This window comes from Protobothrops mucrosquamatus, unplaced genomic scaffold (genome assembly GCF_001527695.2).
Source record: "Protobothrops mucrosquamatus isolate PMUCROS unplaced genomic scaffold, P.Mucros_1.0 scaffold1452, whole genome shotgun sequence".
Taxonomy (NCBI): domain Eukaryota; kingdom Metazoa; phylum Chordata; class Lepidosauria; order Squamata; family Viperidae; genus Protobothrops; species Protobothrops mucrosquamatus.
Window position 1 is genome coordinate 132,364 of NW_015387631.1, and position 15,142 is coordinate 147,505.

General features: G+C 39.5%; 1 protein-coding gene across 1 annotated transcript; it reads left to right on the forward strand.

Annotated features, from left to right (window-relative positions):
* Positions 1-88: 88 nt before the first annotated feature.
* On the forward strand, positions 89-11,942 carry NDUFS3 (NADH:ubiquinone oxidoreductase core subunit S3). Its single transcript, XM_015822064.1, has 7 exons — positions 89-221; positions 1,097-1,162; positions 3,432-3,529; positions 3,991-4,140; positions 7,447-7,572; positions 10,634-10,753; positions 11,707-11,942. Exons 1-7 carry the CDS (start codon positions 179-181, stop codon positions 11,878-11,880), a joined length of 777 nt encoding a protein of 258 aa, XP_015677550.1. The 5' UTR covers positions 89-178; the 3' UTR covers positions 11,881-11,942.
* The last annotated feature ends 3,200 nt before the right edge of the window (positions 11,943-15,142 follow it).

A 15,142-nucleotide genomic window follows, 5' to 3' on the forward strand; every position in this document is an offset into this window, starting at 1 on the left:
ATTTTGACCGTCAGGTGCGTGATTGGCTTTCTGCGGTGGAAGCGCCTGCAACCTGGTCACGATACTTCCTCTCCGTCGGGCCAATCAGAGGAGACCCAACGCTGCGCAAGCGCATGATGGCTCAGTATTGAAGTCCTTGAAAATCTGGACTGTGAATTGGGGCTTCTGAGACGGTGGGATGCTTGCGGCAGTTCGAGGGCTAGCCCGAGTCGGGCTAAGAGGTGATCTTGCTTAATTGCCTGATTCTAATGAAAATCGGGTGAAGTTTCTCTTAGTTGGTGGGGCAATGTTGGTCACTTGTACTGTTGGTAGAAGGGCATCGCTTGTTATTTCTGGAGGACATGTCTTTTTTTTTTTTTCTTTCCCACGGGTTGCCGGGTATTGTAGTTCGCTAAGGAGATCAGGGATCGCTAACGGAGTCTTTGTAATTCCCTCAACAAAACTACAATTCCCTTGATTCTGTAAAGATGGAGCCATGGACAGTTACTGTACATACCGTAGTGAGAACAAAGATTTCTTTCTGTGATGAGCATGAACTTAACCGTCGTGTCTCTTCTTTGTTCTGTCAATTTCTTCTGCTCTGGGGTTTCGAAACCTGTATTTGTCCACCGTTTTAATCTATCACTGCTTGGAATATAATCTATCCCAAATAAACGTACAAATTACAGTTCACGTATTTTTACCGTGCTAAATGAAAACTTATATTGGAGCAATGTGATTTTATTCTGTTTTCCCGAATGAACAATTTCAACAGCTGCCTAGTATTTTAAAACCTCTCTCTATAGAAATATCTAATAGAAAATTCATTTGAATCCCACATATGCAGTCTTTACTTAGATAAGAACAATATTTCAACATAATATTTTTGTGTATGAATCTCTCTAAACTATGAAGCAAACTTTAGTTAATAGTAGTTCTGAAGTCTTTTCAGTAGCATTGTCTTTTCAGGGATTTCCTGTTGATTATCCAATGGAAAATTAGTTTTGGTCCACCTCCAGCAATTGTGATAAGTTACATAGGCTAAATATTACTGATTATTTGTTTATTAGCGTAAAGAATAATATATGACTTTACAGACTTTTTTTCAATTTTGTAGCTGCTGGGCGTCCTGCAGTGCTATTACAGACTCGGTTTGAAGGAAATTATTCTGCTGAAACTAAGCGTAAGTCTGATTTACTTAATATTCAACTGGCATTTTCAATATGGACAGTTTAGTCTATTTCAGTGCATCTAGAATATTGATTTTGTGAGTGGCTAGAATAATTCCAAAATATTCTATCTAATTCATGCTTAAGATCCTGCTAACACTGCAGTGTTCTCCTAATTCTAAATATTAAGATATTGCTGGACTATAATTCCTTTTGTTTTTGCTAGGGATTGTGGAATTTGTAATACAGCAATATACGGACATCCTAGAATGGAATCACTAGTTCCTTCATGTTAGTACATTTGACTTTCAATCATTGCAAGGCTTTATGTTACATGTAAGGCATATCATAATTTGTGGCTGAGTTTAAATATTTTTAGGATTGTTTTAATGGTTTTTATGTCTGGAATATCTCAGCAGAAAAAATAATTATTTGTTTTTTTAGCAGTTCTTTTCAATATTGTTAATTGCATTTTTAAAAATATTAAAATATCTTGAGCTAGTTTCTGCAGGCTATGAAAGATTGGGGAGGGGGGTAAAATGTGCTCAGATTAAATTCTAGGATAGGGGTGTCAAACTGCCAGCGCACAAGCCGGATGCATTCATAGCGAAACCGCTATGGCGAAACCGCAATGGCAAAAAAGTCACGATACGTCACGACACGTCAGGTGACGTTGCGAGTTTGACACCCCTGCTCTAGGACAAAGGAGTTACTGAAACATATTGGCTCTAGTTTGGTTTCAGTGAGATCTCTGAATGAGGTTGCACTCTCCTTCCAGGTTTCTGGACTTAGAGTACCTAGTAGCGCAGTGGGTGAAGGCTCTGACTAAGATAGCCTTTGTTTAGATTCAGCTGGTACAACTGTACTTGCACTATGGAGCAGTAGTCTCAATGACCTGTGGTTACATGGTTAGATTACTGCAATGTACTCCATATGGAGCTGCTTTTAAAGATGATGGAAAAGGTATAGGTGGTGTAAATTGCATCAGCCAAGCTGCTGATGAACACATTCAATTTTTTTGCAACATAAGTTGCTCTTTGGCTGCTGCACTCATTATTTATAAGTTTCTTAACTGAATTCAGAAATACTACTTTTGACATTTTACATGGTAGTACATCAAGTTACTGATGAGATTCTATTTTTCCTTCAAAATGATTATTTCTGCTTGAGCATCACTTGAGAAACCTTTTAGGGTTCATCTCTCCAATAGGTAAAGGGAACTTGGACTTGGAGGCAGGCTTTCTCTGTGGTTGCCTGCCTCTCATGACATGGATCTCCTTACTCTTGTAACATACCTGAACCCATCTTCTGCAAAGCCCACATTTGGTTTATGTGGATTTTTTGTTTTAAATTGTTGACTTGTTTTAAATCATGTTGTTGTAAACTGCCCAGAGTTAGGAGATTGTGGCAATGTTCAGATAATATAAATTGCATTTTGTTATTTATTTACCAACAACGTTTACAGTAAAAACCCTTTTAAACTTGTCTCACTGAGGATAACAACAGTTATTTTCCCAAATAGTACATTACCTTTGTGGAAAGCTGAATGTTTCAGGCACCAATCCATTTGGTAAAAATAAAGTTCTTACTTCATCTCAGCCGCTGGTCCTAGCATAGTTGGAATAACTTTAAGCTTGCTTTAGTTGTATAATGACACACTAAGAAGTGGTAAAAGATTACTGACATACACACACAAACATGTAAACTACATTCACTATCAAATCTATGAGATGTCTCCCCATCCTCACCTCATACTTATTGACTGGCACCCTTGAAGGAAACATTCACAACAAGCTGAAGTGTCCCTGAGTGATGACAGGGAAAAAACTCAGTCAGAAACCTGTGACCTAGTAAACCAAACTGTTTCTATTCACTGATTATAACTCAAACATAGCATAGCTATTATGCTAGCCTAATAAGAGATGAATAATAAAATAAGTCAATTTGGATGGGTTTGTCTTAAAATATTCCAATGTCATATTGTAATTTCCAATGTGCCTTTGAAATGTAGTGGGAAAAGTTACATAAGCTCTGGTTCTCCTTTCACTCACGGTCACTCATCAAAGTGTCAAAGGGGTCCAGTATATACTGTATTATTGCTTATATGCGTGCACATGTGGTATTTTTGAAATTGATGTGGTTGCTTTAGGTGAGCCAGATTTTGGGCACAGCTATTATTTTTATAACTTGTTAATTTTATTTTTATTGTTTTTAATTAATAAAAGAAGAGCAAAATGCAAAACTATTATTTTCCTAAGTTACCCTTCTAAATTTTATTTTTAGCCACAATTAGACCAAAGGATGAAATAGCTCAGAAACAGCTGTCCGCCTTTGGAGAATATGTTGCTGAGATTCTGCCTAAATATGTTCAACAAGTCCAGGTGAGTTCTGCCAATTATTTGTCTTATACTACGAAATGCCAGCTCTCTTTGGAATGAAAATGTGTGCTAAAGAGAGTCTAGAAAGGCATAAAACCAGCAGCAGCTGTCCGAGCTTCCCTCTCCACGGGCAGGCTCCTGCAAAGCCTTTCAGCCAGCCCTGCTACGTATACACACACACACACACACACACACACACAGTGGTATTTATCATTGACTTTAAAATTCCTCCATTCTTCAAAGCTTTAATTACATTTCTACATATGTGCTACCACTTTAAACCCTAGTTATTTTTATACCGAGTAGATTAAATTATTGGCATAATGATGGCTTTAATTTTAAGATTGTAAATTTTGCTACTGAGTGACTGAAATAAAAGATTAGTGCTAAATGAGCTTGCTTAGCATTGCAGTTTTCATAAGAAGCTAATCCCTTTAATGTATTACTGTTTCTATCTCTACCAGATAACATGTTTCAATGAGCTGGAAATTTTAATTCATCCAGATGGAATCCTTCCTGTGATAGCTTTTCTGAAAGATCACACAAATGCCCAGTTCAAAAACATAGTTGACCTGACAGCAGTCGATATTCCAAATCGGCAATACCGTTTCGAAGTAAGATCTACTTTTCAATATGTATTACACGTAGAATTCTATGATAACTTTAACACAAAGGCTACTGAGGTTAAAGTGTAGTTACTGGTTGTATAGCTTGTCTATTCGGAAAATGTGAAAGTATTCTTCTTGCTTATTCACATACCTATGATCCACCTAGCTTCATGTTTACTGATATCCTATCAGGAAGTTTTGGGACAAAGGTGCTTTCTTCACCTTCTATAGATGGAAATCGTTACCAATGCAGAAATATTTCTCATATTTCACATTATGTATCATATGTTTGTATGATACAAATTATTAGCCTTATATATTTTTGTAAAGTTTGCAAGAAAGTTCCTTGGTTGTTTAAAATTGTCTTGGGGTGGCTGTTTTTCTCTCTCCACCAGGAGGTATTATAAGCAGCTTCATTTGACTGTAGCTGAAAAAAAGCATTAGCTTCCCGGCAATGATTTGCTTGTGTAAATTTTCTGAGGTGAATCTGACAACCATTTAGGGTTCAAAAGTGAGATTCAAGGGTGCAAGGAGAAGATTCAACAGTGCCCGAGGGTGTGAGGGAGGTGCAGAGATGGTGTGAGGGTGGTGCGTGAGTATACAAAAGAGGTACAGTGAGGGTCGGGGAAGGTGCATGAGGTTGGTACGTGGGAGGTGCGGTGAAGCTTGGAGAAAGTGTGCAAGCCTGTAAGGGAGGTGCAGTTCACCTGATGTGTGTGTGTGTGTGAGTCTGCTGTGGAAATTAAATCTTCACTGAATCCATTCAAAACAGCCACGGCTGGTGGTGAATGTTTTGGTAGAGTCCTCATCTGCTCTGCTCATTGTTTCAGTGTCTTGAAAAAGCTGTGCGCCTTAACCTGAATGAGAAGAAGGTTAATTGGCATCCTCTTTTGTATCTGATCTTTGATTCAAAATGTAACATTGGCATTTTTTTGCTATCTTATAACTGTTTTAGTTCCTGGTGATCTTTTCATTGCCACTCTGATCCTTTTCCTATCCATCAAAACGGTTGGAATGGGCCAGTCCTTCTTTTTGTGCTATAATATTCACGTTCTTTCTGGGATCATGTGATTTGATGATCTTCACCTTCAAATCAAAACAATGAGTTTCCTTTGCTTCTTTCTTAAAAGCTGAACTGAGCCACTTTCTCTTTTCCTTTGAAGATATTGCAAGCGAAAATAATAGCTAGGAGCCCATTGCAAAATATTGTAGATAGAGAGATGAAGAGATATTTTAAAAAATAGTTTAACTGGTTCAGAACAATTGATCTTCAGTGCTGGAGTAAGGGAAAATAATAATTTTCCTTGCCTGATTGTGTAAATGATCACTGCTAGCCGAAGCATATTTTAAATATTTATTTATTATATTAAATATTTGGTTATACATTCTGCCTTTGTTTGTATGTGGCTCCCCCCTTCATGATCAGGGTTTTTTTTTTAATAGCCTATGCAACAAGTTAATTTTTGACTATTGGAGAGAGTGAACAACTGTGAAGGTAGGACTTTACATACAGTCCATTTGTGAGGAAAAGCTAGGGAGGGAGGGAGGGGGGGAGGGAGGGAAGGAAGGAAGGAAAGAAGGAGAAAGAGTAAGAGTTTGCTGCATTGACTTATGTATTTGTATCAAAGAAGGGAGAGGCAAATGAAAGAAAATTACCAAATACAAATTTGTCACATTAACAAGATTATCGAATAAATAAGTTTCAAAACAGGCAGTGAGACATGCAATCAGGGGTCCCCAATTCCTGGTCCGTGGACCAGTACTGGGCCGCGACATGCCAGCAACTGGTACACACAAACAAGCAAAGCTCCATCCCTGGGATGCAGGCAGCACCCAAAACTATGCACCCTCTGGTCTGCAGAAAAATCGGTCTCCATGGAACCGGACCCTGGTGCCCAAAAGGTTGGGGACCTCTGACATAGCTAATACAAGGTGGATCATATAGAGAATAAGAGAATGCAAGGGCATTTGTTTCAATGACTACAACAAAGTCTTTGTGTAGATCCTGCCAGAATGTGAATGTATTAACCTTAGTAGTTGCCAGAAACCTCAATATTTATAATAAGAATTCAATGTCTTATTATATAGAAACAGAATAGTTCAGAAAAGGAAAGAGGATGAGCCAAGCATGGATATTGTTTCCATAATGTTTAATTTATGTAGTGAATATAAGAGTGACAGAATTGAAAGAGATGATGGCTGCAATTAAAATTATAGGTGAAAATATTAACAGTTGGAAATATATGCAAATGACATCACTTTGTTAGCTAAAAAATTCTTAGATTATTATGAAAGTAAAAAATGGAAAGTGAATGTTAAATATTTAAAAAAAAACAATGGTAGAGTCTGGCATTATCAAGATGAGTGGAGTTCTGTGAAACCATGCTTCTGCAGCAGGGGTGTCAAACTCCCGGCCCACGGGCCGGATGCATCATAGTGAAACTGCACCCATCCCATTGCCGGCAATGGCAAAAAAAGTCATGATATGTCACGACACGTCACGTCATGTTGCGGGTTCTACAGCAGCCAGAAAAAATTTTTCCAGCTAAAGTTAAAAAAAAAAAAAAAGCCAAGTCTGTCAGACACTACAAAACATCATTTTGTAAAACACTTATATCAGAGAAACAAGATCTGTCTTCCATCCCATTTTGGATGGGTGTGTATCAAATTGTTACTGTCAAAGTGGAAGTTAGTGAACAAGAACTCTTGATTCTCAGTCAAATAAAGTTGCTTGTAAATAAAGATTAGATGACAGTTTGCTTCAGAATCAAGAAAAGATCAGCTCAAGGTTCGCAGAGGAATCAGGGTAGAATTTGACCCTTGCGTCATGCGTGCATATGAATATGTGTGTCTGTCTCTCTATGGGTGTGTCTGTATATCTAGGGTTTCCTATATACTTCTAGATTCAAAAGTTTTTGATTAATTTTGTGTTTGAGTTTTCTGTGTGAACCTGTTGTGAAGCCTGGACAATTACTCCACATTTGGAGGATAATTTCAAACAACTCATAGTGATTTCACAGGTGGAACACTATTAAATTTAAGTGTCTGTTAAATGTCTCTGAAAAATAATTTAATATTGATCTGCACTTGACTTATTTGCACAGATCTTATTTCTGTTGAGATTATTCCTTTACTCCTGGCCTTTTTTTTTTTTTTTTTGCTCCACCTTTCAGGATTGTCATTCCAATTTTCATTTTGTTAACTCATGAGTTTGCTGAGCAAGCATCTTTTAATCCATCACTTTATTTTTTTTCTTCTTTTTTACAATGTATAAAATCTGTCCACCTCACTATTTTTCCTTTTTTGTCATAGATTGTCTATAATTTCTTATCTCTACACTATAATTCCCGAATTCGTGTGAAAACATATACTGACGAATTGACACCGATTGAGTCTCTAGTACCATTATTTGAAGGGGCGAATTGGTATGAAAGAGAGGTAAGCCTTAGGGATGGTAACACTGGGATTGGTTTCTGTCCCCATTGCTATTTATTAACATATCTGAGAATATTTACTCATTTATTTATTCAGGAAAATTTATATTGTCGCTCAACTCATTCACAGGGACTTTGAACACCTTACAGTAGTTGAGCTTCTGATACCAACATTGCTTAAAGCCCAAATAGTGCTAGCATCCTTATTCCTTATTTGCAGGTCAGCCATTCTGATTCTTGCAGTCTAGATAACCTGTAATTCTTTTAGGAAGTGATGAATTTCATTCCTTCCATTTTTTTCACACATGCTAATGTTCTTATTCCAAGGAATGTACTAGTGCAGTGGTGGCCTCTCTGTGGGCACATGTACCGTCGCCCCAGTCCCGCCTTCCCCGCGGCCCCCTGCTCACCAGCAGCCCCCCGGAGAGTAGCCCCCGGGCATGGCCCGCACAGAGCAGCGCAGCCAAGGACATAGCAGACGGGCAGCAGGGACAAGACTCCGCCCTCGCACCCCATTGCACCCAAATGATGCTGCGGGGTGCGGGCAGAGGGCTTGGCTGCCATGGTGCTGCAGGGCCGTCGGGGCGACCTGCGGCGGGCCCTGGAGGCGGTAGGTGGCCCTGCGGGCAGGCAGGGCAGGGGGCGGAGTGATCAGGGGTGGTTTTGGGGCACTCGGTGTCTAAAAGGTTTGCCATCACTGTACTAGTGCTTCTATACTGTGGAATACCTTCTCAGTGATGCTGATTGTATATTAGAAATGCAATCTAAAATCTTCATATAAATACAGAGGAGAATTTTGATCTTCCAAAATGTTTTTTTTTCTGTTTTGATAAGCAGATGTTATCTTAATGGTAAGATTTGGGGTGAATGAAGAATATACCAAATGTGGAAAAAAAAGTGTTATGTTGACTCAAGCCAAAAGCAAATTGGGTAATTCAAATAAGCACCATCTTTTTCATATTACAGAGCCAATCTCTGTTACTGTTACAAAGGGAAACTATAGCATCATAGGTGAATGGCATGCCAAAATGAGTTGTGATGGGCCATATTTGATGACTGTAAGTCATTCCAGATGTGCAGGATTTGCGTTTATTGTTTTGGAGATCAAGAAATTGTCATGTTATGCAGGGAAACCTTTAAAAAACATGCGACAAGAGTAGATAATAGTGTTTATGTATAATGCATATTTTGCAAAACTGTGTTTAATATAAGTGGTTAGGAAAAAGGACAAACATGAAATGTTTTAACTCACACAAATTCTATTCATTTTCAAATATTTCCCTTCAATTTGAACCTGACCTTTTGAAATGGCCCACTTTTTAAATATAAGACAAACTTTTAGAGTTCTTTAATATATCAACATGGAATAGTCCCTTTTAATTAACTAAAGATCCATTTGAATTTCGATTTTCATCAAGAGAATTTAATCCAGTTGCTGCTCAACCAATAAAGTCATCTGTCATATGTATTTGGGGTTGGTTCTTTGCTAATAGAGAGTCTGCTTGTAAATTACCAAATTTTATATTGGAAGCATCATCCTTTCCTTTTTACAGATTATTTGTTGAAAACAAAGCTACTTTTGCTTTCATTGTTTACACACTCTTTTGCTAATATTGTAGGATGATTTAAATGGATTAGTATTATATTTCCCCCCACTTTATTTTATATATAATTCAAGGCAATGAATATAACATAATACTCCTGCTTCCTATTTTTCCTACAACGCTGTAAGGTGGGTTGTGCTGGTCCAAAATCCCCCAGCTGGCTTTCATGCCTTTCTTTTCTGGGCCAGCATCTTCACTACTATACTAACCTGGCTTTCTATAGTAGAATGCACAAATTGTTCCATGGGCAAACGATGTGGTACATGGAATAGCTGGTTTGGGGTGGCCTCTTTATATGAATGGAATAAAATGGGGGTGCTCTGTTCCAGGCAGAAACGTTGGCCTAGTGGAGGATAGGGAGTGGGAGAAAAAAAATTAAGGACATCCGTGTCTCAGAGAAAAGAAGAAAAATAGGGGAAAGTGGACTGGTAGGACACACCATGCTGGGACCCTGGCAGCATCAGTTGAGGGCAAGGAAGGAACGGTCTATGACAGGGGTAGGCAACCTTGGCTCTTTTATGATGCGTGGACTTCAACTCCCAGAATTCCTGAGCCAGCCATGCTGGCTCAAGAATTCTGGGAGTTGAAGTCCACGGGTCATAAAAGAGCCAAGGTTGCCTACCCTTGGTCTATGACAACTCACCACGGCCAACTTCTTGTAGCCAACTCACCACGGCCAACTCGCTGTAGGACAACGTGCCGCGGGACAAGAGTTACACTAATATTGAAAAAATTGTGGAATAGAATCATTAAAGAAAGGATGCCAAAGGGAGGACAAGATGAAATGTGAATGACAAAAATGAAAACATTTTAAAAATTATTTTAAATAATTAAATTGGATCGCTGAATTGTCCAGCAGCAAGTTGTCTCATGGCAAGTTGGCCATGGCGAGTTGGCCGTGGCGAGTTGTCCCATTCCGAGGAAGGAATACAACCTGCTGGGAAGATGGGAGCGGGTGAAGCAGATCAGTGGAATACACTATGTCAGGCGTTGCTGACTGAAGGGGGTGACGCCCGCCAGCCTTGGCCTATGCAAGCCATCTAGATTTTGTTTCATCTGATACCTATAGCAGGTAATGTATTTTCTGGATTTTGTTTTTTCCAAACTGGCTGATCTGGTTTGTTCCAGTTTCAAAACAAAATATTTTCCCCATTTTGTGCTCACCCTTGGTGATTTACTTCAATGGTTCTGTTGTACACTGTCCAGAGTAACTTCTGGTGAGAAGGGCAGTTGTATAAATTTGATAAATGAATACAACGACTGATACTTTCCTAATTCTCAAGCATTTGTTAATTTAAGTTCCAGTTGTTTCTATCAGCTGCCTACATTCCTAGCAATTAATAGCTAATATTTCATGTTTGGGAAATCGTAATCCAGGTCAGAGAAATCAGACTAATCAACTAGAGTCTGTAAAGTCATCATATACTGAGCTGTTCACTTACCTCATTTCTGTTTTTCTAGGTCTGGGATATGTTTGGAGTATTTTTTGCCAACCACCCAGATCTGAGGCGAATCCTTACAGATTATGGTTTTGAAGGTCATCCTTTCAGGAAAGATTTCCCCCTTTCTGGATATGTGGAGGTATGAATAAGATAAAGAATTACAAAGTCATTTCACAACAGACCGAGCATCCATGATATGACTTTTTTATTTTGAGGAATAGAAAACCGGGCTGTTGTGAGGGAGATAGGAGAGCAATCAAGATATGGCTAATCCAGGAGTGGGAAATGTATAGCATCCGTCATTGTCCATCCGGGTTGGAGGTGACTGAATGGTCACAGCAATATTTGGACCGCCAGAGAGTCCCTCTTCCTTCACCAATTCTCTACTCAAAAGCAGAGCCAGCAAACTGGATCTGAGGAGAAAGTGGCCTTCCCCATACATAGAATCTGTCATCACCCATATAACAAACATCTTGCAGGCAAATTCAGGGTATAAAATGCAAGCGTGAAATCATTTCCCAAAGGAACTTTGAGCAAACCAGTCCATCTCATCAGCTTCCTTCACCTTCCTGAACACTACACTGAGCTGCTGGCTTCTGGTCTTCTCTACCTTGTCAGTCATAATAACAAACCTAAACAAAGAGGAGCCCAGATGCATTCAGGAAGCTCACAGCTATACAAAGGAGATGATAGTCTTCTTCTGTTGCTGTTGTCTGGTAGCTATCGGAAGTATACAGCTGTGATTTGCCAATTCGGAAATAGTTTCAAGACAAATTGTCTTGAAAAACCAGATTTTCTATGCGCTTGCCACAGGTTCTAGTCATGCTCCGCTTCTGACTGAGGTTACACATGAGAATTCATTCATTGGTGGGGATGTGAAACTGAGGGCCAAGAATGATGCTCTGGAGTAGCATCCCCTTAAAAGACAGTGGCGGGAGGTTTTATTGGCAAGGATGACATTTTAGTATTGAATAACAATCCAGTGCATGTGTGAAGGGAAAAATGACTTGCAAAAAGATTAAAGTGCCTCTTGTAGCCACCCTAGAGAGTCTACCCCTCCCTTCATTTTTAACATTATTTCTCCGTTATTAGGTCAGATATGATGATGAGGTGAAGCGAGTGGTCGCAGAGCCGTTGGAATTGGCTCAAGAGTTCCGCAAATTTGATCTGAACAGTCCTTGGGAGACTTTCCCTGCCTATCGCCAGGCTCCCCAAACCTTGAAGATAGAACCAGGAGAGAAGAAAGGAGATGGGAAACAACAGTGAGAAGGGGAGGGTGAGGTGAACGGATACATTTGCCACCCCTCTGCCCAATTATGTATTTATATATATATAATAAAAAATAAATAAAACTTGATGTGAAGTTTTTGCTTATCTCCTGCATGGGAGAAATTGAGCGTTCAGATTGGTTGTGAAATGAAAAAAAAAATAGTATCTATAAAGTGAAACGAATTGCTAATTGTGTGTTGGCGCAGGGGTTAGAATGCAGTACTGCAGGCTAATTCTGCTGACTGCCTGGAGTTCGATTCTGCTGGCTGGCTCACGGTTGACTCAGCCTTACATCCTTCTGAGGCCGGTAAAATGAGGACCCAGATTGTTGGGGGCCATATGCTGACTCTGTAAACTGCTTAGACAGGGCTGTAAAGCACTATGAAGCAATATGTAAGTCTCAAGCGCTATTGCTATTGCTAAGACAGCCTGTCAAACATTGGCTTTGTGGGGGAGCCTGATGGGTTCCAGACGGGGATGCGTAGGGGAATAAAGGAGGGGAGAGACAATGAAAGGAATTAAAGGAAAATGAGCATGTAATGAGTGGTGAGCTGAGTTTCTCTTTGGGAGAGCAAAAAGCCTCCAGGCAATGAATGGATGAGAAGATCTTCAAGGCCTCGTAACTATTCATCATTCACAAGTGTATTCACGCAGACTATATTTTGATTTATGTTTTCACACTTTTGATAAAAAAGCTGTCAGGAGTTTCTATAGGTAGAAAGTTGGGAACATATATCATAGAACTGGACTGTCGGGGACTGTGTGTCATTCTGAATTATAGCTATAATGATGCAGCCACCATTACTTGGAACGTTAATCAGAATTGCCTTCCCGGGATTTCAATGTCTGTTACTGAGGAATATGGGAAGTCATGAGTGAGATGCTCGCCATCTGCCAGCATGTATGTGCTTTTTAAATGTGCAAGAGATTCCAAGCTTGAAATGGTTGCTCCAAAAGCTTCAAGTTGGGAACAGAATCTCATGGCTTGACAGCATTGCCTTATACTCTATTAACACTGTTTTGAGAACTTTTAATCTTGTAACTTCTTTTGTAAATTGCAATAAGCTTGGTTCTTAGTTTTCTGTTTCAGCAAAGCCAGAAAAATAAGAGGAGCTGGTTCTATCTAGGCTGCTATTGGCAAAGAATAGAGTGAGAAGAGTGAATGGGAAAAATAACTGCTTATTTAACTTAAAGACAGATGCTGGCTGGGTTCTAATCATCGGCTTGTCTGACGCAAGCAGGGAGTTATATCTGCAATTTTGGATGACCAGCCCAAACATAGCCACTATTAAAGACTGACCTTGGTTGCCAGCCAGCTATTGCAACTTGTGATTGATTTGTGCAATGGACTGTGCTGGGCATGAATGTTGCTAATGGTGTTTTTCTAGTTTTTAGCTTGTAACTTGTAAAATGGAACATATTCCTGGTCTTGTTGATGTGCTTTGAATCTGTATACTAAAATGTCAAGGCCATATTGCTTTTTTGTCTGCTTGTTGAGTATTGGTGCCAGATTGTCAAGTACAGAATTGTGTCTATAATTCTGCACTAGGAAGAGAAAAACAGCTTGAAGTCAATGGTCAGATAAGTTATTTTTTTTTCTTTTTGCTGCTGTCCATGGACTCTGTTCAAGTGAATAATGCCATATGCATTCTTCGCTGAGTTTCTGTGAATGTTTATGCAAACAGACTGGGGAAACGTGTTCTTAAAGCTTTGCTTCCATTGTCTCCTATAAAAATATAAAAATTGCATATAAAACAAAATAATCACCTCTTTCGCTATTTATTTTTTTTTAGGCCCAATGGCAAGGTCTTGATTACCATCCTTTCTACTAACTATATAGATTTGGATTAAAAAACAAAAGAACAGCTGGTTTGCTTTCTTCATTCTAGCTGTTCCACACTTGAAATGTTTCAAATTTTCTTCCATGAGGAACACATGAGAGAATATTTCAAGTTTTGTTTATTTGGAACACGTCCATTTCAAAACATTCCGATCAGAGTACTTTGAGTATAGTGAGTTTAGAAAGTTACACTAAAACAGTGGTTCTCAACCTGTGGGTCGGGACCCCATTTGGGGTCGATCGACCATTTCATGGGGGTCGCCAAGCAAGGCTGTCCGCCATTTTTTTTGTCCGCCATTTTTTTTGTCTGCCATTTTTTCCCCCTTTTCCAGCGGGTGCCTTACCTCCCTTGGGCTGGGCCAGCTGGTGGTCGTCCTGCTCCGTCTCTGCCGCTTGCCAGCTATGCCTCGGCCGGCACAGGGGGCGGAACCACGCATGCGCGGTGCTCCCGGGCAGGGAAAGTCCTCAACTTACGACCGGCTGGGTAGTCCTCGACTTACGACCGGTTTAGTCCTCGATTTACGACCGGTTGGGGTCACGGCATTAAAAAGGTTGAGAACCACTGCACTAAAAGAAGGATGTTATGATAAAGGTGTGGAGAATTGAACTGGAAGCTGAAAAGATCTGCAAGCAAAGTATTTAACTTGACCTCAAATAATAATTAAAAATGTTCCTTACCACTGGGATTTAGAGCCCAGAACAGCGTCTGGAATACAGATGTTTTAAGTTACATTAATATTTAATGCACATCAAATGTTAGAAACCTGCAGCAGCATGTGAAATTTCTAGAAACAGCAGAAGTCATGGCAAGTTCGGAGCAAAAAGTAAAGCAACGTAAGGTTGATTGGATGTGAAAAGAATCAATCACAATACTGTGAGCTTTGTTTCTAAGAGATTGGGGTGCATGAATCTTCCTCAGTCTCTTTCTCCTTTTGTAGATGATGTGAAACAGGCTTGCTTCCCCATCATTTTGGTCTCCAGATGTGGTAGAAGAAAATTATGTGGCTCCCTTAATTCCTACTGTCTTGAGCAACAGTGGCTATAATTTAATATATCTGGAGTGATTATGGTTGGGGAAGGAGAACACTTGAATGTTTTGTAGTATGTTTGCAATTGAAGCAGATTTTCCTCCCTACTATTCTCATCAGTGGTGAAAGCACTAAAGATAAAGAGAGGGTGGTATATTTGGATATAGTATCAACAGTTCTCCTCAACCAGTACAGAGGTGAATGGAATATTGTCTGACTCTCTTTAGCGGATTGGAAAAATTGAAAGGCTTGATGTCTGAGGGATGGTACTGTTGCTTTAATCATTGTATTATGTACCCCCTGGTATATATTTTAGTGGGAAGATTGTAGGAAAGTAAACTGTTTCAACTCTAGTGGGAAAATCATAATCCCTGTGCTAGGCAATCTTTTT